This window comes from Lithobates pipiens, unplaced genomic scaffold, assembly GCF_037356315.1.
Source record: "Lithobates pipiens isolate NorthernLeopardFrog02 unplaced genomic scaffold, aLitPip1_a1.2 Scaffold_18, whole genome shotgun sequence".
Taxonomy (NCBI): domain Eukaryota; kingdom Metazoa; phylum Chordata; class Amphibia; order Anura; family Ranidae; genus Lithobates; species Lithobates pipiens.
Window position 1 is genome coordinate 631121077 of NW_027507758.1, and position 22643 is coordinate 631143719.

The following is a 22643-nucleotide window of genomic DNA, read 5'->3' on the forward strand; positions in this document are numbered from 1 at the left end:
CAGGTATATACTGTGCAGGATGCACACTACAACATCCTGCCTATGGCCAATTATGGCTCTCCTCGCTGCCGGCGCTATGATTGGCCAAGCATGCGGGGTCACAGTGCATGCTTGGCCAATCATGAGCCAGCGATGCACTGCAATGGCGCAGTGCATTGTGGGCCGTGAGCACCACACGAATATGGAGCGAACGGCCCACAAAGTTCTGGATTCGCCGAACATCCGAGCTCACCCCTAGTATATATGCTTTTAGCTGATTTAGCAAGTTTAGCAATTAATCATAGCTATATTGGATATTTTGTTAACAACTTCTTCCTCTTTCTTCTCGACGAGATGTTGAATGTTGATGTCATGTCTGTCTTGGGTGCACTTCTCGGAAAAAGTGGCACAGTCTTTTTAGAATTCTTTGCTGTTCGGCTTCAAGATAAGGGGGGGGGGGAGAGCTAGCACTTATCTGAAGTAGAGTTAAGGTTTAGCAAGCTTATGCAGTGATATTACATATTGAAATAGGCATTTTAGCATTCTACCTAATACCTTATATGACAATTTAATGTGATACCTTAGTCACATCCATTACAATGCTAATCAGTGCCCTTCAGGGATGCCAATCAGTGCCCATCAGGCATGGATGCCAGTACCTCCTCATCAGTGCTGCATATTAGTGCCTCCTCATCAGTGAAGGAAAAAAACTTACTTATTTACAACATTTTATAACAGAAACAAAGGAAACGTTTTTTTTTTTTTAGAATTTTCTGTCTTTTTTTATTTGTAGCACAAAAAATAAAATCCCCAGTGATCAAATACCACCAAAAGAAAGCTCTATTTGTGGGGGGGGGAAAAAAATGTCATATGGGTACAGTGTTGCATGACCGCACAATTGTTATTCAAAGTGTGAGAGCGCTGAAAGATGAAAATTGGCCTGGGCAGGAAGGGGGTGAAAGTGTCCGGTATTGGAGGGGTTAAACAGGTGGGCACAATAAAATGCAAAACCGTCTGTGGCAGTGAAAAGGTTAAAGGATAAGTTCCCCTTCGGGAACATGTTACATGTTCCTGCAGCAGCTCAGCGATCCGAGCCCTCTGTGTGTACGACAGCAGTGTGGGGAGAAGTTCCCCGTACAGGCTGTCAGTTTATGGAGAGAGCGCGGCTGTGCCATTCATTCACAGAGTTCTGTCCTTTGCCGATGTCGGCTTGTAGTTTTCATTGAAATCCCACATCGCTGCTGAGCTCTCTGGTAGATGAGGAACAAGGAGATTGTCATAAAGGACGAGGAGATTGGGACCCCAATTTAGTCTCTTGGACAAGTCGCTTTTTCAAAAAATGTCCACACCACTGGAACTGTTTTTTACATGATGAAGATCAGACATGGAGTATATCTGAGGTGTATATCAGGGTGTGCTTCTTCCCCACATGAGAGCTGTGATGTGCAGCAACATTCATATAGAAGACATTTCCCACACTCAAGGCTCTAATACACCTCAAGGGTTGTGTGGGATCCCTGATGTACAGGAAGACAGGACTTCAGTGAGGAACAATTCCCTCACTCAGGACAGGAAAAAGGCTTCTCCCTGTGTGAGATCGCTGATGTGTGGAAAGATTAGACTTCTGTGAAAAACATTTCCCGCACTCAGGACAGGAATACGGCTTCTCCCCCGTATGAGATCTCTGATGTGTGGAAAGACTGGACTTCTCTGAAAAACATTTCCCGCACTCAGGACAGGAATATGGCTTCTGCCGGTTGTGAGATCTCTGATGTGTGGAAAGACTGGCCTTCTGTGAAAAACATTTCCCGCACTCAGGACAGGAATACGGCTTCTCCCCTGTGTGAGATCTCTGATGTGTGGAAAGATGAGACTTCCCTGAAAAACATTTCCCGCACTCAGGACAGGAATACGGCTTCTCCCCTGTGTGAGATCTCTGATGTGTGGAAAGATTGGACTTCTGTGAAAAACATTTCTCGCACTCAGGACAGGAATACGGCTTCTCCCCGGTGTGAGCTCTCAGATGTTTGTAAAGAGTTGACTTCTCTGAAAAACATTTCCCGCACTCAGGACAGGAATACGGCTTCTCCCCCGTGTGAGATCTCTGGTGTGTGTAAAGATGAGGCTTCTGTGAAAAACATTTCCCACACTGAGGACAGGAATACGGCTTCTCCCCCGTGTGAGATCTCTGATGTGTGGAAAGACTGGACTTCTGTGAAAAAAAATTCCCGCACTCAGGACAGGAATATGGCTTCTTTCCTGTGTGAGATCTCTGATGTCTGCGAAGATTAGACTTATCTGAAAAACATTTCAGACACTCAAAACAAGAAAACGGCTTCTCCTTTTTGTGGAATATCTGGTGGTTGGAGAAACTGGACATGTTTGAAAAACATTTCCCACACTCAGGACAGGAATACGACTTCCCTTTTGTGTGAGATTGTTTATGCACATTAAGACCAGATTTAGATTGGAAACACTTCCCGCACTCAGTACAGGAAAACCTCTTATCTGTTGGAAGGACGGCACCATCCCTCACAGTCTGAGGTTCCTCAGGATAAGAGGAATACGATGGTCCATCTACACTGTGTGGTGCCGGATGGACATTTGAGGTAGTCGGGTTTTCTCCTGGACTATACTGTGTGATGTCCTCATCTTCTACTTTACAGTCTGGAGACAAAGTGAGACAATCCTCTGAGGTTTTCCTCATCTCCCGTCCATCTACTAAAATAGAAATACAAAGATTATTACTAGACATGAGCTGATTGGTTCCCCTAAACCAGGACTCCGCCCACATCAGGCAGCTTTGTCTCTGAGCATCTTACAATTCCCTCCTCAAGGTAACTAGTAAATGGGTCTTCTGTAGGGCGGCGACTAATGATTATTTTTATAATTGATTAGTTGGCTGATTATTGTTTAGATTAATTGACTAACTGGATAGAAACCTAAAAAAAAAAAAAAAAAAAAAAAAGCGGAGTTACATCCTTTTCCGGGAGTCTTTCAGGACAGCCACCGTAGAGAGACCCTGGCTCCTCCCCTCTTATTAAACACAGCCTTCAATTTCACAATTTAAGCCTCATCCTCCCTCCGTCCCTCAGTTCTTCCAGAGTACCTCCGGCCAACTGGGGAGACACAAGAACACGTCAAACAAACAAACTTTTAATCTTACCTGACGGTCTCATGTGATAAGTTCCCGAAGATCTCCAAAAACCTGGGTGGGAACCGGTGCTGTCCTGAAAGACTCCCGGAAAAGGATGTTACCGGTACGCAACTCCATTTTTCCCAAGTTCGTCTTTCAGGACAGCCACCTTAGAGAGGATAATCGAGTACCTTGTCTTAGGGTGGGACCTACTGCTTGCAGCACTTTACGACCAAAGGCCTGGTCTTTGGCTGACAGAAGATCCAGTCTATAGTGCCTCACGAACGTAGAAAAACTGGACCACGTTGCAGCTCTACAGATCTTTTCAGGAGACGCACCAGCCCACTCTGCCTGAGAAGTTGCTACTGCCCTGGTTGAGTGTGCTCTAATCCCCACTGGGGGTTCTAACCCCCCTGCCACGTAAGCCTGCCCAATGGCTGACCTTAACCATCTGGCTATCGTACATCTAAAGGCTTTGGAACCCGTCCTAGCCCCTGAAAATAACACAAAAAGTGAATCAGACTTCCTGAAGTGACTTGTGCAATCTAAATAATGAAGGACACATCTTCTAACATCCAATCTATGAAAGATGTGTTCCTGTTCTCTCACCGGATTTGAACAGAAAGTAGGTAGCACAATCTCCTGGACTCTATGAAAACTAGAGGCTACCTTAGGTAAAAAGGCCGGATCCGTCTTAAAAACCAAACGGTCCGGAAAAACTTGGAAAAAAAAGGTGCCCTAACAGAAAGGGCTTCGAGTTCACTCACTCTCCTTGCCGTAGAGATCACCACCAAAAACACAGTTTTGAGAGTGATCAATCTTAACGAGCAAGATTCCAATGGCTCAAAAGGTTCCCCTGTGAGAACCTGTAAAACTAATGAAAGATCCCAAACTGGGAAGGGGGAACTTGTAACAGGTCTCTGCCTACTTAGGGCTCTGAAGAACCTCACTACCCAAGGGTAGTGATGGCCGAACGGTTCGCCCGGCGGTCGTTTCACAGCGAATTTCGGCTGTTCGCGGTCCGCCTGTTCGGCGGACTATTGGCGCCTTTCGCCCGGCGGACTTCCGCGTTTACTGTGTAAAAGAACTTTGACCTATGATGACATATCCATCATGGGGTACAGGACAGCCAATTGAGACATTACAGCACATGGACACTTGGACATTCCCCCTAACTTATAAATACACCCGATCTGGCGGCCATTTTACATTCTTTCTTCTGTCACTATAGGGAGAGTTTGCTGTGTGGAGCAGGGAGAGATTACAGTGACCCAAATCGCTAGCTATTTGGTACACAAACGTTCTTTTCAGGACTGGTATAGGTGTTAGGTGTAGTTCAGGATAGGCAGTGCTGTGCTAGTGATTGTTGCAGCAGCCTGACTGTCTTTTGTCAGTTTAGAGAAAGGGACAGGACGGTGTGTGCTGCAGGGACAGCCAGATTAGTCATTAGCTCTTACTATCAGGTCCACAAAAGTGCTATTCCAGTTATTGTTCCAGTAGCCTCTGTTTTGTCAGTTTATATAGGGACAGGCAGGAAGCTGTGTGTGGGGCAGTGAGGGTCAGTTTAATCAGTAGCTGTTACTATTAGTTCCACAAAGGTTCTTTTCAGGACTGGTATCAGTGGTATGGTAATAGGCTTGTACACGTATAATATTCTTTCTTCCAAATATAGAAAGAATATTATACTTGACTGCTGCCCTTCTGCTGCAGTCTGCTAATCAGTCACAACCTACTTGTTCCACAAAGCTCCTTATAAGGACTGGTAACTTGGCCTGTCTAGGGTGCTACAGTACATAGGGTTGAGTGAGGTACAGTCTGCCGTTCTATAAGGACTGGTATCGGTCCACAATACATAGGGTTGAGGTGCACTACTGCTGACCGCTGCCCTAGACTGCAGCAGTCCTTCATCAGTATAGGGACTGAGAGTTTTGTCACAGGGTCATTTAAAAAAATGACAGGCAGAGGAAGAGGCAGGCCCTTCCGCAGGGGTGGTAGGGGTAGGGCAGGAGCAACAGGCTTGAGCCAAAGTGGGAAGTTGCAGAAGGTGCGTTCAATTCATTTAAAGGACACACCAGACTTGCTTGAGTGGCTCACTCAGCCTTACTCTTCTGCACCCTCCTCATCCTCTCGATCTGCACCCTCTTCTTCACTCTCTGCTATGTGCACCCCCAAAGACACTACCACCAACAACACCACCACCACCACCACATACCTTCCGCTTGAGTCACAGGAATTATTTTCCGATCCATATCAAGAAGACATTTCTGATGCGCAGCCACTCTTGGTATTGTATCAGGAAGAGGAGGCAGCAACTACCGCTACACAGCAGTCTGACGACAGTATCCAGATCAGCCCAATTAGGAGGTTGGCCCCCGGTGTTGCTGCCTACTCCGAGATCTCTACTTATAGCGGTGGGGAAGGTGACATCAATGATGACGTGTATAGTGATGTCACGTGGGTGCCCACAAGAGAGGAAGAGGAGGGGAGTTCAGAGGGAGATATGGACCAGCAGATAGGGAGGAGAACCAGGAATAACTTACATTGCACAGGAGGGACAAAGCAGACTGCAAATGTATCAGGAGCGAGTCATTGACCATGTACGGTCACATCTGGCGCTCCCAGGACACCGGCACATGGCTCCGCTGTGTGGGCTTTTTTTAACATGTCCGCTGCTGACAATAGCGTTGCCATCTGCAATCTTTGCAGTCAACGCATTAGTCACGGTAAGCCCAACACTCACCTAGGGACGACCGCCTTAGGAAGGCACATGAGCAGCCATCACCGAGCTGAGTGGGAGCAATGGAACACACAAAGTCACACTGCAGGCTCTCACCGTCCAGCCTCGTCTTCTACTTCTCCTTCTCCTCTCTCCTCACAATTGCCCTCCACTCCACCTTCCATCACGCCAAGCTCATGTTTTTCTGCAAAAAGGCAGGCTTCCATGGGCCTAATGTTCGAGCGTAAAAAAATGATGACGCCGGATAAACCTCTTGCCCAACGGTTGACGGCTGGCTTGTCAGAACTCATAGCCTGCCAACTACTGCCATATAAACTGGTGGACTCGGAGGCCTTCCGCAAATTTGTGGCCATTGGAACACCACAATGGAAGGTCCCAGGAAGGAAGTATTTCTCAGAGAAGGGCATCCCAGAGCTATATGGCCATGTTCAGCGGCAAGTGAATGCATCTCTGGCACACAGTGTTGGTGCGAAGATACATCTGACCACAGACACGTGGTCTAGCAAACACGGGCAGGGAAGGTATATCACTTTTACTGCCCACTGGGTGAACCTTCTGACGGCCGTCAAGCATGTAACCCGTGGCACCCGTGTAGATTTGGTTTTACCGCCACGGATTGCATGCAGGCCTGACTCTTCTTCTCCTCCTCCTACTCCATCCTCCTCCCTCTCCTCCTCAGCTGACTCCTCCTTTTCCGCTGCTAGCGTCTCTTCCGCTGCGCCGCCCAAGCTCCCCAGAACCTATTCGACATGCCAGGTGAGACGTTGCCATGCCGTGCTGCGTCTGTTGTGCCTGGAAGCCAAGAGCCACACTGGCTCGGCACTCCTTTCAGCTTTGCGTTCACAGGCAGATCAGTGGCTAACACCGCTCAATTTGACAGTTGGTAAAGTGGTGTGTGACAACGGTGCCAATCTGCTTAGCGCATTGAAACAGGGCAAAATCACGCACGTGCCATGCATGGCACACGTCTTAAACTTGGTCGTGCAGCGATTCGTTGTCAAATACCCTGGGGTCCAGGACATCTTGCGGCAGGCAAGGAAAATCTCGGCCCATTTCAGAAGATCTTACACGGCCATGGCTCGCCTTGCTGACATTCAGAGGCGACACAATCTGCCGGTCAGACGTCTTATTTGCGATTGCCCGACGCGATGGAACTCAACCTTCTATATGCTTCATAGGCTGCTCCAGCAGAAACGTGCAGTTAACGTCTACCTGTATGAACTCTGCGGCAGAACTGGTTCTGGGGAGCTGGGTTTTTTTCACCGCGCCTGTGGCTGCTCATGCGCGACGCATGCAGACTTCTGCGCCCATTTGAGGAGATCACCAAACTGGTCAGTCGCAGCCATGGCGCCATCAGTGACATGGTACCTTATGCCTTCTTTATGGAGCGTGCATTGCGTTGTGTCATTGATCAAGCTGTGGAGGAGCAGGAGCGGGAAGATGAGGAAGTCGCAATGCTGGATGAATTCCCAGGGGGGGCTACTCTATCTGAGACAAGTCAACAACAGGAGTCTGAAGAGGAGGATGGTGCCGGGGCGGATGAGGAGGAGCAAGAAGAGCATGCTTTAAACCTTTCTGGGATCCCTGTTGTGTGTGGATGAAGAGAGGAGAATGAAGAGGACGACATTATCCTGGATGATAAGCAGGAGCCAGGCCGCCACACCGCTTCCACTTTAGTGCAAATGGGGGCCTTCATGCTCCAGTGTTTTAATAGGGACCCCCGTATAAAAAGGATAAGGGTCAAGGACCAGTACTGGGTGGCAACGTACTTAGACCCCGGTACAAACACAAAATGGCGGAAATGTTACCGCCGTCACAGAGGGCTGTCAGAATGCAGCACTTCCAGGCCTTGCTTCGAGAAATGCTGCATTCTGCTTTTGTGTGCGCTGGCAGAGGAGCAATTCCCACTCCCAGAGAAGGAGTTGCGGGTACCAATCCAACAGCGCCTGCAAGAAGAGGCCGGTTTGAAGATGTGTTGGTGACTTCGGATATGAGGTCATTCTTTCAGCCGACCCATCGACAGGTGTCATCCGGATCCAGCATCAGGGAACGCCTAGACCGTCAGGTGTCCGACTACATCGGGTTAACGGCCGATGTGGACGCTCTGAGGAGTGATGAACCCCTGGACTACTGGATGGGCAGGCTTGACCTCTGGCCAGAGCTTGCCCAATTTGCAATCGAACTGTTGGCTTGCCCCTCATCCAGTGTCCTGTCCGAAAGGACGTTCAGCGCAGCAGGGGGGATCGTGACCGATAAGCGTACTCGCCTAGCTCACGACAGTGTTAACTACCTCACATTTCTAAAAATGAATGAGGCATGGATCTCGGAGGAATTCAACACATGTGACCAGTAGACCATGTCTATAAACAATTTTTTTAATCGAGCACAGAGACCTTCTTTCTTCATTTGGCTCACTTCCTTGTCCAAAAAAAGCACACCGTACTATATGCCCATACCCTCCTCTTTGAAGAGGTTGAGCGGTGTCATATTTCTACTGGGGCTGCTTATTATGAGGGGCTCCCACCATCCCTGTGCTGTGCTGACATCCTCCTGGGGCTGTACCTCTGCTGTGCATATTATGAGGGGCTCCCACCATCCCTGTGCTGTGCTGACTTCCTCCTGGGGCTGTACCTCTGCTGTGCATATTTTGGAGGTGCTCCCACCATCCCTGTGCTATGCTCATTATGAGGGGCTCCCACCATCCCTGTGCTGTGCTGACTTACTCCTGAGGCTGCTTATTATGAGGGGCTCCCACCATCCCTGTGCTATGCTGACATCCTCCTGGGGCTGCTTATTATGAGGGGCTCCCACCATCCCTGTGCTATGCTCATTATGAGGGGCTCCCACCATCCCTGTGCTATGCTGACTTCCTCCTGGGGCTGCTTACGGTGCAGGTGTCAGTGCTGTATATCACGGTGCTGATGTCAGTGCTCTCTGTCATGGTGCTGCTGTCAGTGCTGTATATCACGGTGCTGGTGTGAGTGCTTTATGTCATGCTGCTGATGTCGGTGCTCTCTATCACGGTGCTGTTGTCAGATGACTCTATCATGGTGCAGGTGTCATTGCTGTATGTCACGCTGCTGATGTCGGTGCTCTCTATCACGGTGCTGCTGTCAGTGCTGTATATCACGGTGCTGGTGTGAGTGCTTTATGTCACGCTGCTGATGTCGGTGCTCTCTATCACGGTGCTGCTGTCAGTGCTGTATATCACTGTGCTGGTGTGAGTCCTTTATGTCACTGCTCTCTATCACAGTGCTGTTGTCAGATGACTCTATCACGGTGCAGGTGTCATTGCTGTATGTCACGCTGTTGGTGATCATCTCCTGCACCCTCTTTGCCTACCCTGGTCCCTGACCTTCCCTCTCCTCCATTGCCTTCATGCGCTCCACAGTCCTGAATTGTCACAACAATTTCCCCATATAAAAAAAATTTGCTTGTAGTTGTCGATCCCAGATTCCCCTCATACATGTGTTATGTCATTGGCCATGTGGTGGGACTATGTTTGTACAGCTATTAATTATTTTGTGGCTGCAAATTTGACCTGTAGGTTTGCGAAGTTCGCCTCCCATTGAAGTCAATGGGGCCGCCGCGAACGTTACGGTTCGCGAACTATCGGCCGCGTTCGCGGTCCGCGTTCGCGAAAACGTCCTGTCGGAAGTTCGTCCATCACTGTCCAAGGGTCTGACGCTAGATGCCTTTCCAGAAACACGCTTAAAGCGGATACCAACACATACCCCAGGAAAGTGACCCTTTGGGAAGGAATTACGTTGGATTTCTCTAGGTTCAGAAGCCAACCCAGGCTCACTAACAGGTCTTTTGTTACCTGTAGATCCCGAATCAACTGCGCAGGAGAAGGGGCAAACAGGAGAAGATCGTCAAGATACGCGATCACCGAGATTCCCCTGAGACGCAGGAATGCCAGAACTTCTACCATCACTTTGGTGAAGATACGGGGGGGGAAGAGGATAGCCCAAAGGAAAGTGCTTTGAACTGAAGGTGTAGCACCCCTACTGAGGTTCTTACTGCCAGCCTGAGGAAACGCTGGTGGCTCTCTTCAATGGGAATATGCAGGTATGCATCTTTTAAAACTATCGATGCCCTGAAACAGTTTGGTGGAAGAGGTGCCTTCACCAAGTAAACTGAAACCCTCCGTAACCTTCTGTAGGTGACTGAGACACACAGAGGCTTCAGGTTCAGGATGAGCCTGAACTTTCCCGAAGGCTTGCGAACCACAAAAATGTGAGAATAGAAGCCTTTGCCTGTCTCTTCTGCTGGGACCCGTACTACCACTTCCTGTTCCTCTAACTCCTGAAGAGAGGAAAGAAGGGCAGACGATTTTTCTGCACATTTTGGCAGCTCGGTGACAAGGAGTCTCAGAGGGGGGAGCTCTGAAAACTCCAAACGGTAACCTCTTCTGATGATCCCCAACACAAACTGATTGGAGGTGATCATCTCCCACTGTGGGAGGAAGGCCCCTTTTTTGACTGCTCCCCATATTTCCTCTTAACGGGAAAGGCCTTTTTCTTATCAGCCGTGCGATCTAACACTGCTTCAAGACCTGGCCCAAACAGCAAGCCTCCTGTAAAAGGGATTCCACAGAGCTTTGCTTTGGATGCATTGTCCCCCTGCCATGTCTTCAGCCTTAAGGCCCTCCAGGCTGAGTTGGTCAGAGCCGAGGACCTTGCAGACATTCGCACCGATTCAGCCGAAGCAACCGCAATGTATGCTATCCCCTTAAGCAGCATGGGAAAGGAGGATAGAATAGTCTCCTTTGCAGTCCCCGCTTCAATGTGCGCATTAATCTGTGTAAGCCAATACTCCATATTACGAGCCACCACTGTGGCTGCCATGGCAGGCTTAAGATTTCCCTGTGATGAATCCCAGGCTTTTTTTCAGAAGTGAATCCATTCTTCGATCCATAGGGTTTGAAAGTACCCCCATGTCCTCAAAGGCCAGATCAATATGCCTGGACACCTGAGAAAAGGCAGCATCTAACCTGGGAGATTTATTCCAGACAAGAGCTTCCTCTTCCGCAAAAGGAAACCTTTGTTTTAATGCACCAGAAAAGAAAGGTTTTCTTTCGGGATCCTGCCATTCCTCCCTGATGGCATTGATCAAGACGTCATGAACCGGGAACACCCGCTTCCCACAGGCCCTAGTACATCTGATCGTGGAGTGACAATGCCTTCTTTTCCTCTTGTATGCCTAAAGTGGTATGAATAGCTCCAAAGAGCTTATCCACTTCTTCCAGGGGGAAGTTTATACCGTGAGGTTCTTTTGGATTCCCCATCCAATCCCTCACCGTCAGATTCCCCTTGGGAGTCTGAGACGGCACTGTCAACTTCTTCCTCAACTTCCTCTCTGGAACCCTTTGGATTCTCCCTACCCGCGGGAGGAACATCCACTGGGCTAGGTGGAACACTCTGCTGCGCTGGTGGAGGAGTGCTCTGGGGCTGAGGCCACTGGAAACTAGAGAAAAGCGTTTTGAAGGACTGGAAAGTACTAGAGAGCTCCTTCACAGAAGCCGCCAGATCTGCACCCTGTTCTGCTGCCTGCTCCCTAACCAATCCCTCAATACACTCCTTACAAAGTGCCTTGGACCAGGAATTCCCCATAGAGGCTCTACATGAAGGACACTTCTTTCTAGAACCATGGGGGGACTTACTCGTCGCTTTCTGAAAAACAGAAATAAAAGAGAGGGCAGCATAAGATTTAAAAAGAAAAGAAACACCATCGCTACTTAGAGGACCACCGGGAGTGCCCCCCTAGGATCAATCACCACCTGGATCCCAGACGCACTGCCCTTCCCCCCGACCACAAAGGGGGAAAAACACCAGTGGAGCTACTGGTTATAAAGTAAGGGAACACCTCCCCAGGGTTCCCCTTACCCTTGAGTGGCTGGTGCAGTTATCCCCAGGAGCTCTTGAAGCCTCTGCTTCAGACATTCTCCTGTTGAGGAAGAGTGGTACAAACGTGCCTCCGACAGCTGCCTGTACAACTTAGAAAGAGAGGCTGCACCAGCCGAACGCTTGGTCCCCATTCACGACCGCGTCCGGAACCGGAAGACGCGGATCCAACGAGGATGTCTGCCCCCACCAGAACTGACGTCGCCCGTCAACTGGTCCGGCCTCCAGCTCCAAGCCGACTGCAAACACAGGGGGACCTAGGACATCCTGTTGCAGCATCCCACTGGGCGAAACGAAGGGATGGACCTCCCCAAACTTCCTGCTTTCCCCAAGCGAAGTTTAGAGTGCGTGTAAGACGGTCAGTACGAAAGTCCAGCTCCCTAGCCGACCGGACTGCCGATCCTGTTGTAGCACCCCACTGGGCGAACGAACGGATGGACCTCCCAAACTTCCTGCTTTTCCCAAGCGAAGTTTAGAGTGCATGTAAGACGGTCAGTACCAAAATCCAGCTCCCCAGCCGACCGGACTGCCGAAGTGGTCCGATAGACAATCGGACTGCCGAGCGGAGCCAGAGCTCCACTCCAGATAATGTAGCCTCAGTCTCGACAACTGATTTAGCTAAGGTTCCTTAGCGGTGTCTCCCCACCAGAGGAAACACCATAACTGAGGGAAGGAGGGAGGACGAGGCTTAAATTGTGAAATTGAAGGCAGTGTTTCCTAAGAGGGGAGGAGCCAGGGTCTCTCTAAGGTGGCTGTCCTGAAAGACAAACTTGGGAAAATGGTGCATAATTTAGTTAAATTTCACAATTTGCACATCGTGTATTTTTCTTTTTTTTTGCTCAGAAGTTACATTCATTTTAAAAGTGAATGTTAAACCACACTCGTCCATTCATCGAATGTACAAATAATTTTCATACAAAATATTTGTGCGAATATTCCCGTCCAAAAATGGATCTGTGTATGGCCAGCATAGGACATTTAGTAGCAGCAGCATGATTTTTTTTAATCATCTGTTATGATGGGGTTAAAAAAATATTCCTTTATAGTACAAAAACAGCAGATAATCACTACTATAATGGATTCATTTATACTGTGAAATAATGAAAGTAATATATCTTATATATATATATAATAATAAATATACCCAGAAGTAGGATATGTGTGAATTTTACCTGGGAGTCACACATGAAGCTATATGGAAGTTAGAGGGGGACTTTTATACTAATGTAGTACTGAAAGCTGAGACTTTTTTCATGGATATAATAATTTTATCATTTAGTCCATGATTTAGTCATGAATAACAGCGGGGCTGAGCCCCACCAGAGGTCAGAGAGTGAGGATGGGGGGAGAACAACCAAGATGAAGACTGGACTGATCCTGAAGACCCCCATCATTGGGTTATTGACTCCTCCCTCATTATCACTTTCTGTTTAAGGTTCCAAAGTTTGAGGATGTTATCACATTATTATCAACATGTAAAAGTCTGTGCTCCAATCACATCATCATATATAAAATGTCCAGCTGGCAGGAAATGGGTGTAATAAAAGAGAATACATGTTATGTGTATATATAGCAATGGGTAGAGTGGAGAGAGCAGAAGTCAGGACTATGCAATGTACAACATATATTTTATAAGATACAACAGTACAATACAATAGGATGTCATAGTATCAGAATGATGTAATGTACAATAGCGTATATAGTGCATTGGTCAGGAGAATGTAATGTATAATGTGAATTATATAGTGTAAGGGGTCGGGACTCTTAATATTGGTATTCAGTAATCAGTGGTAGATGCATTTTTTACATGAGACAAGTTGCAGAGGTCCCACACCGCTGCCTCCCATCTCCTGAGACTGCACTCAGTGACTTGGGTCTGAGACTATACAGACATATCCCTCCACCCGGCACAGCCAGCAGACAATACAAGTAAACTGGGGATGAATTGTTCTGTCAGAGATCTTGCCATACTCGGTATTGGGCAGAAGACCCAAAGCACACACCCCAGGTGCCCAGGTCTAGTAACGTCTATGGTGAAAATTAACATTTTTCTACCAGTTGAACCCCAGAATCTCCATAAATCCATTCTAGAGACATAAATTGTGTCGGCAGCACAGAGAAGGAAGATTATTGGAGAGAAATCCAGGAATACAGGACGGGGAACACAGCTCAGGAAAGTGACCAGGGGATTACAGGCTGATATCACCCAGTCCTTGCCCTACTCTGGACCAATCAGTGAGCAGTATAGGTGGAGGAATGTATTCAGTGTTAATGACCCACCTGTGCTGATCTCTGTAGGAGTGTCCTCCTCTATAAATGTCCCCGTTATTCCATCCTCCTCCATAGACTGCTGATCATCCCTCACACTCCTCTCTTCTTCTTCTGATTTAACCTCAAATTCTATATCAATTGGATCTCCACTCTAAATCAAGAAAATTAGAAAAAAATTTAAAATTCCTATCAAAATACTTACCGTAATTTTCCTTTCCTGATGGACTCCATGGCAGCAACGTGTGGGTTAAGTCCCGCCTCCACTACCCTATAGGACACTACTCCCATAAATCTTTGCTCCCTGCCCCTGGCCGTGTTCGGTAACTAGCCTACTCCAGCCATTTGGGAGGGAACTCCTGCTGCCATGGAGTCCATCAGGAAAGGAAAATTACGGTAAGTATTTTGATAGGAATTTTCCATTTTCCTGACAGACTCCATGGCAGCAACATGTGGGAAATAACTCGCCAAACACACCCGGGTGGGCAAAATTCTGAACAAAAGATTTATTTAACACTGTCGGCCGACAGGACTTTCAAACCAAAATCAACAGAGGATAAAGATGCTGGCTCAACACAATAGTGAGACATGAAGGTATGAATTGTAGACCAGGAGGCCGGTCTGCAGATTACATCAGGCGCAACATGACGCGAAGCCGCCCGTGAGGTTGAGAGACTTCTGGTAGAGTGAGCTGTAACCGCCTCAGAAGGAGCCAAGCCCTTCTCTCTATAAGCCCATTGGATTGCCTGGACCACCCAAGCAGCGATGGATCTAACGGAGGCCTTAACGCCTCTATTTTTCCCGTTAAATAGCACGAAGAGGAAGTCAGATTGACGAAAAGAAGCTGTAACATCCAGATATTGTTTTAGAGTAACTCCCAGATCGAGTGGATGTGGATCCGGACTTCCAGCAGAATTGAAGGTAGGAAGAGTGATTTCCTGGTTTTCATGGAAAACAGAGGTAACCTTGGGATTTGTCCCCAACATCGGAATTAGGACTACCCTATCTGGAAAGAAGTTGAGAAAAGGTTCCTTTGCGCCTAGAGACTGAATTTCGGAGATTCTCTTTGCCGAAGTTATGGCTACCAGAAAAGAGGTTTTAAGGGTTAATTCTCTGATTGAGAGCGTTTTGTCAAGTTGAGAGAAGAAATCTAGAACCAATGGAAGGTCCCATTTGGGGAATCTAGGCTTCCTTTGTGGCCTAAGCCTGACTGCTCCTTTGAAGAATTGTTGGACCAAGGGATGATTGGCCCATGCGACTCCAGAAAAAGCTGAAATTGCTGAAACCTGGACCCGGAAAGAACTAACCGAAAGGGAGATATCCAATCCTGATTGTAAAAATCTTAAAACGTCCCGGACTGTCAGGGTATTACAGGAACTGGACCTTGAAGACAAGTGATCTGCAAACTTTGCCCAAATTCTCTCATATACCCTGTTAGTACTACTTCTTCGTGCACTAAGAAGAGTGGGAATGACTTCTTCAGGACAGCCTAAAGCCTTCAACCGTCCCCTTTCAAAAACCAAGCCTTTAGGCGCAGGTGATCCGGGCAAGGATGTAATCTCGACCCTTGAGACAGAAGGTCTGGTCTGGATGGTAAAGGAATTGGATCCCTGACACTGAGGAGCATCAGAAGCGGAAACCAGGGTCTGTTGGGCCAATAAGGGATTATGGCTATCACTTCTGCTGTCTCTGATCTGAGTCTCCTCAGGAACTGATGAATGATAGGAGTTGGGGGAAAGGCATAGGCCCTGTGGAACCACCATTTCTCCGTCAAGGCATCCACCCCGTAGGCTTGAGGATCCCTGTACCTTGAGTAATACTTCTCCAGTTTTTTGTTGCAGGGAGAGGCAAACAGGTCGACTTCTGGGGAGAGCCCCATTGTCAGGATCCAGTTGAACACTTCCTCATGAAGAGACCACTCGTTGTTGTCCAGAAGTATCCGGGAAAGAAAGTCTGCCTGAACATTCTGAATCCCCGGAACATAGGTTGCTGTCAGATCCTTCATGTTCCTCTGAGCCCAGGTCATGATCGGTTCCACCTCCTGGAGAAGGGATAGACTTCGGGTACCCCCTTGCGTTCCTATGTACGCTACTGCTGTGGTATTGTCTAGCCTGAGTAAGACCGAGGCTCCTGAAATCAGATGCCGAAAGGCTAGCAGAGCTTGAAAGGCTGCCCTCAACTCCAGGATGTTCGTCATCGTCCCCCTGGAGGGGAGAATCCAGGTGCCCTAAGCTAATTCCGCCAGACAGTGGGCGACCCAGCCTCTGTTGCTGGCATCCGTTGTTATGGTAACCCATGAGATGGGGAGAATGGAATGGCAGTTGCAGAGATTTTCCCGTTGGAGCCACCACGGAAGGGAATGCCTCATGGATAGGGTGATCTGAATCAGCTGGGTTTTGCTGCCTGACCATTGATGAAGGAAACCCTTCTGAAAGGGCCTCATCCTCCACTGTGCCCACCTCACCATCGGAATTGTCGCTACCATAGTGCCTATAATTTTCAGGCACTGGAGAGCCTGGAGATTAGAGGCAGAGAGGGCTGGACGGATTCTGTCCCTGACCACTGACAACTTCTCTTCTGGTAATGAGATGGTGCCTCTGACAGTGTTGAATAGGGCCCCTAAGAACACCAGCCGCTGAGATGGGTCCAGCTGGCTCTTCTCCAAGTTCAAGATCCACCCAAACTCCTGTAGGGTGGAGATGACCTGCTCTCTGTGTACCAGAAGTTGATCCTTGTCTTGAGCCAACAACAGAAGGTCGTCTAGGTAGTGATGTAGACGAATCCCTTTGGTTCTCAGAAGAGCTACCACTGCCAACAGTACTTTTGAAATTACACGAGGAGAAGTTGATAGCCCGAAGGGAAGGCATGTAAATTGAAAATGGCTTTCGCCCACGGAGAAGCGGAGATACTGTTGGTAATTTTCTGCAACTGGGACATGAAAATAGGCGTCCTTGAGGTCTATGGAGACCATCCAGTCCCCTGCTTGAACAGATTGTTGAATTGTGGATAATGACTCCATCTTGAATTTTTCTTTTTTGATAAAACTGTTCAAGTGAGTTAGATCTATGACCGGCCTCCAGGCCCCGCTCTTTTTCTGGACCATAAACAAAGGAGAGTAGATTCCCATGCCTCGCTGAATGACTGGAACATGGATAACGGCGCCTTGAGCCAACAAAGATTCCACGTAGGCTAGAAGAATGTCTTTTTTCGTCTGAAGCCGGAAGAGAGGCGGGGACCCATCTGAGCCTGGGAGATTCCTTGAAGGTCCAAACATGACCTGAGGAGACAGTCTTGACGGTCCAGAAGTCTTGGATTGAGGCCACCCAGACATGGCGAAAGTGGAAAAGACGAGCCCCCACCTGCCCTGTCTGAGCGGGCCCAACCTCAAAAGGATTTAGTTGGTTCCCTCTCTCCCTTCAAATCACTTTTTGTAGATTTTTTAAAAGAGGATTGTCTTGATTTCCAGGACCTGGAAAACTCACAGCCCGGTCTGTAACTGCGAGCTTCCCTGGCTCGTTCCTGGTACTGTCTCTTTGGAAAAGACCTTCTCTGGGCTTGCAAACGCCGGTCCTGGGGAAGGAACCCCGACTTCCCACCAGTGGCTCGGGTAATAGCCTCATCCAACTTATTGCCGAAAAGGGAGGACCCTTCAAAGGGGATACGGCACCATACTTGTTTTGAGGCTGGGTCCGCCAGCCAAGGGCGGAGCCACAGAGCCCGTTTGGCTGTAACACAAGAAAGCATCACCCGAACCACCAGGCGTATGATGTCGATAGAGGCCTCCCCAAGAAAGGCGGAGGCCAGCCTAAGTTCTTGGATAGGCGAGCTCTTAGCCGTATCTTCAGAGATATTTCTAAGCGTCTCATCTACACTATCCGTCCATATCTCCATTGCTTTGGACATAGCGGCCAGAGCTAGCGCTGGCTTACAGGCCATTCCTGCTATGAGATACACTCTCTTCAAATCAGCATCAATCCGTCTGTCCAGAACATCCTTAAAAGACACAGTATCCTCTAAGGGAAGTGTGACATGTTTCACCAGCCTCATGACTGCTGCGTCTACTAACGGCGCTGACTCCAAATGCTTCACCTCTTCTTCATTGAAAGGATAGAGTTTCGAAACCTTTGATAGCATGGAATTTTTCTTCTCCACCTTGCCCCATTCATCTGTGATAATCTCACCTAGCTCAGAGATAAAAGGAAAATTAATCCGTTCCTTCTTTAATTGCTTAAAGAATTTTCTCTGTTTGGAAGGAGCAGCCACAGAATCTTCCCAGTTCAGTGTCTCTCTAACAGCTCTGACCAGAGGAGGAAGTAGAGCGAAATCAAAACCCACACAGGGGTCACTTTCATCAGAGTCACTGTCAGATATGGCAGCTGAGGGGTGACTATGCGCAGTGTATTCCCAAGTATCCTGCAGCTGAGTCTCCCTTCCTGGAGAAAGTGGCGGCTCTGCCGGGGAACATAGGACTGGCCCTCAATATTTCTGAGGGACTCCTTAACAACTTTTTCCACCAGGGTTTTAAAGTTGTTGATCCCCGTCACCCCTTTCATTGGAAGCCTTGGCGTAGCAAGGATCGCATAAAGATTTTCCTGCTGGTACAAGAGCTCTGCACCCCCAACAGGCACTAGCTGAGTGACTAGATTGAGTCCTCGAGGAGTGCGACCGTTCCTCACTACGGTGTCCTGATCTTGAGGAGGAACCATAATATTTTGATTTGGAAGAGGAGTGCCGGTGATGCGACTTGGAGGAGTCGCTCCCTCTATGAGAGCTGCAATGCTGTTCTGACCTGGAAGGGCTGAAACAGGAACAAGACAAGAAACCACAAGAGACAAGACATCAGGACAGAGCTAAAAGATACATACCCCTCCCCCACCAGACCTTCAGGTGATCATTAAAAATACCTTTTATGAGAGGGCTGGCCACAAACAGGCGGTAAAGAATCCATGTCCTCAGCGATATCCATACGCGCTGAAAAGATGACAAGGGATCAGTGCAAGGGACAGGGAAGGGATAGCCACCCTGTCCCAGAATGCCACTTACCAGTGGATGCAACACAGAGGCAGGGGGAAGTCACCGCAACAGCCCGCAAGCATTCCCAAAGCTTGCAGACTAATTCCCCGTTTAAATAGCCTGCCCCTGTGATGTCACCGCCGTGCCTGTGCGCATGCGCACAAAAAAAAAGCGGCAATTTGCCGCTATCGCGCATGTGCGAAACCAAGCCTTGATCTCAACGGGACTCGCGCATGCGCAGTACGGCCGAAAACGCAAACCCGGAAGTAGAACGGCGGCTGGAACACGGAAGAACCAGCCGCCATGCCTGCACATACAAACAAACAGAAAAAACGAAGACAGATAAAAGATACAAAAACTGCTGCCATAATGAACTTATAGAACCTCTCACCACTCCCACCACAATCGATCACTCGGCCGAAGGTAAGGTAAGATGACACCAGACTTTCCAGGGGGCAAAAACAGGTCACCTGCTAATAGCTGGCTATCCGACCAATGTGCAGCCTGCCTGCCAGTGGCCAGGACATGGGCTTCTTCACAGCGCCTCTTCCACTGCCCACTCCATACCCTGCTAATAGCTAGGGCTTAGCGGAGTAATGCGACTTTCCAGACCCAGAGTCGCAGACCGGCCCGACCTCGATCGTGAGGATGATAAATCTTCATGTAGAAAGACCACCTCTGGGTCCTTCAGAGGAGGATAAAAAAAGAACACGGCCAGGGGCAGGGAGCAAAGATTTATGGGAGTAGTGTCCTATAGGGTAGTGGAGGCGGGACTTAACCCACACGTTGCTGCTATAGAGTCTGTCAGGAAAAATATAATTTGTAAAATATAAGCTTTATTATTGTGACATCACATAAAAAATCCACACAGTGTCTCCATGAGTCTGTGTTTTATAAGCTCCGTCCCACCAACCTTGTAATAGTGGGGGATGGTGTGATCTTCCTGTGTGGAATCCCGGGAATACAGAGGACGGGGACATCTCTCTGGTGGGTTTCTGTAGCTGGATGACTCCACCATGGTGTCCTGGTACAGATCTTTGTGTTCTTTTAGAGACTCCTCCATCATTCCAACCTCATCATCCTCCTCTTTTATCTCTTCTTTAACCTCAACTTTAGAATCTCTCAGGTTTCCACACTGAATATAGAATAAAAATGACATCAATGGTAACAATGCAGATAATGTACAGATCCTAATGATACTATCAGTGATTGTTCCTCATCTACCTGATGATGGTGGGGGATGGTGTGATCTTCCTGTGTGGAATCCCGGGAATACAGAGGACGGGGACATCTCTCTGGTGGGTTCCCATTACTGGATCCATCTGTAGGAAACACACACACTGACTGAATACATTGTTTCTATGTGTTTATCAGATGATGGGGGATCTAGGTGGAGCCTCCGTACTGCTCTCTCCTTTACAATAAAGTCTCCTCTTACCCGGTGATGTGAGGGGCGGCTGATTGTCCATCATGCTGTCCTTCCCAGCACTGCTCATGTCTCCTGTCAGAAGCTCGATGATCTCTCTGGTGACTTCTAGAATCTTCTTATTTCTCTATTCTATCAGAAAGGGAGGGAGGTGGAGGCAATGTGATGGTCATATGATCTCCAAACTTCACAGAGGAAAACTCTAGATTTGAACACACATAGTAAAATTAAATGACATTCTCAGAATCCTCCTCACCTCCCCAATCAGGTCTCCATTTTTATCAAAACATCACCGGGATAAAATTTACCCAGATAGGGCACCCCACTCTGTAGACTAAAAGCTTGTTGCAAGGAATCCTGGGACCAACAGTCTTGCTTTGCTTGTGAGAGGGACATCGGGAGGAGGAGCTGTGAGGTCAGTGTGATGTCATAGGATTCTCTGACTCTGATTGGAGGGACATTGGGAGGAGGAGATGTGAGGTCAGTGTGATGTCATAGGATTCTCTGACTCTGATTGGAGGGACATTGGGAGGAGGAGATGTGAGGTCAGTGTGATATCATAGGATTCTCTGACTATGGTTGGCGGGTCATTGGGGGGGGGGAGCTGTGAGGTCATTGTGATGTCATAGCATTCTCTGACTCTGGATGTAGGGACATTGAGAGGAGGAGCTTTGAGGTTAGTGTGATATCATAGGGTTTGCTGACTCTGGTTGGAGAGACACTGAGAGGAGGAGCTGTGAGGTCAGTGTGATGTCACAGGATTCTCTGACTCTGGTTGGAGGGATATTGGGAGTAGGAGCTGTGAGGTCATTGTGATGTCAAAGGACTCTCTAACTCTGGATGGACATTGAGAGGAGGAGCTGTGAGGCCAGTGTGACGTCATAGGATTCTCTGACTCTGGTTGGAGGGACATAGGTAGAAGGAGCTGTTAGGGGTGCTCTGGGAGGTATCTGTACACACAGAGTCATTTCTCCCGGGTGCGTCACACATCTCCTAAATAAAAGATGAACGTTGTCTTTAGGCTTTGCCAGACATCATATTCCTGTGATCACCGTGTACTCCGGAGACTTTACTGATCACATTTTAGGATGAATATCTGAGACTGGGATCATTATGGAGACATTCGATTTCAGGACATTTACTACAAATTATATTTTTCCCTCTTTCTTCCTATTTGAATCTTATAAAATAAAGAAGTCACAGTGACTATGGAGGAAGAGGACGGACATGACGGGGGGTTACTGGGTGTAAATAGAAAATAATATCTTATTACCTCCTCTGCTGCCACTTCCATCAATGTCTCCTCTCTTCCAGCAATGGCTCCTCTCTAGGTCTTCCAACCTGACCCTTCACCCGGAACTTTCTGTCTGTACCTGAACTCACTTCCTGTCTTCCATAGAGACTTCCTGTCTGGGTAGAAGTGAGATCACCACCTTGTGGAGCTCAGAGGAACCGCAGCCCAATGAAACTGATCAAATCACCTGTGTAAACTAATGGAAAGCCTTATAGATGGGTCTTCTCCACTCTCACCAAGGGGGATAGAAATATATTACTGCTTAGTCCAGCCTTTCTCAGCCAGTGTTCCTCCAAAGGTTTCTAGGGGCTCCCTGAGCAATAAACAATTTCTGTAAATAATAATGGCCTAGAACTAGATGAGGGTGCATTTCGCTGCGCACCAAAAGGCCACTTAAAGCGGGAGTCCACCGGGACTCCGCGTTTTTTTTTTTTTTTTAAAAGCCAGCAACTACAAATACTGCAGCTGCTGACTTTTAAAATAGTGACACTTACCTGTCCAGCGTGCCCGCGATGTCGGCACCCGAAGCCGATCTCTGGATCGTCTGTAAGGTGCTGCCGCCGCCATCTTGGTTATGGGAATCAGGAAATGGAGCCTTTCGGGCTTCATTTCCCGGTTCCCTACTGCGCATGCGCGAATCGCGCTGCGCAATAAGGACGGTCCCCGCTGCCTCTGGGATCTGTGTGTTTCCCAGCAGGCAGCGGGGCACTTGCGGAAAGGGGCGGGCACTTGCGGAAAGGGGCGTAATCTAAGCCCCTTTCCGCAGAGAGCTATCCCAGAAGTGGGTGCAGAATACCTGTACTGTACAGGTATCTGCACCCCCCTCCCCCCTGAAAGGTGCCAATTGTGGCGCCGGAGGGGGGGAGGGTTCCGATGAGCGGAGG

General features: G+C 48.4%; 2 protein-coding genes across 2 annotated transcripts in view; both read right to left on the reverse strand.

Annotated features, from left to right (window-relative positions):
• The window catches only part of LOC143986879 (uncharacterized), a 1041669-nt gene that overhangs the window by 726872 nt on the left and 292154 nt on the right, over positions 1-22643 (reverse strand). The gene's annotated exons all lie outside the window — the stretch shown is intronic.
• On the reverse strand, positions 774-21857 carry LOC143989644 (uncharacterized). Its single transcript, XM_077489899.1, has 6 exons — positions 21739-21857; positions 20478-20597; positions 20264-20361; positions 19953-20174; positions 14039-14180; positions 774-2700 (listed from the first exon to the last, which is right to left on the reverse strand). The coding sequence occupies exons 2-6, from the start codon at positions 20533-20535 to the stop codon at positions 1520-1522; spliced, it is 1701 nt and encodes a 566-aa protein (XP_077346025.1). The 5' UTR covers positions 20536-20597; positions 21739-21857; the 3' UTR covers positions 774-1519.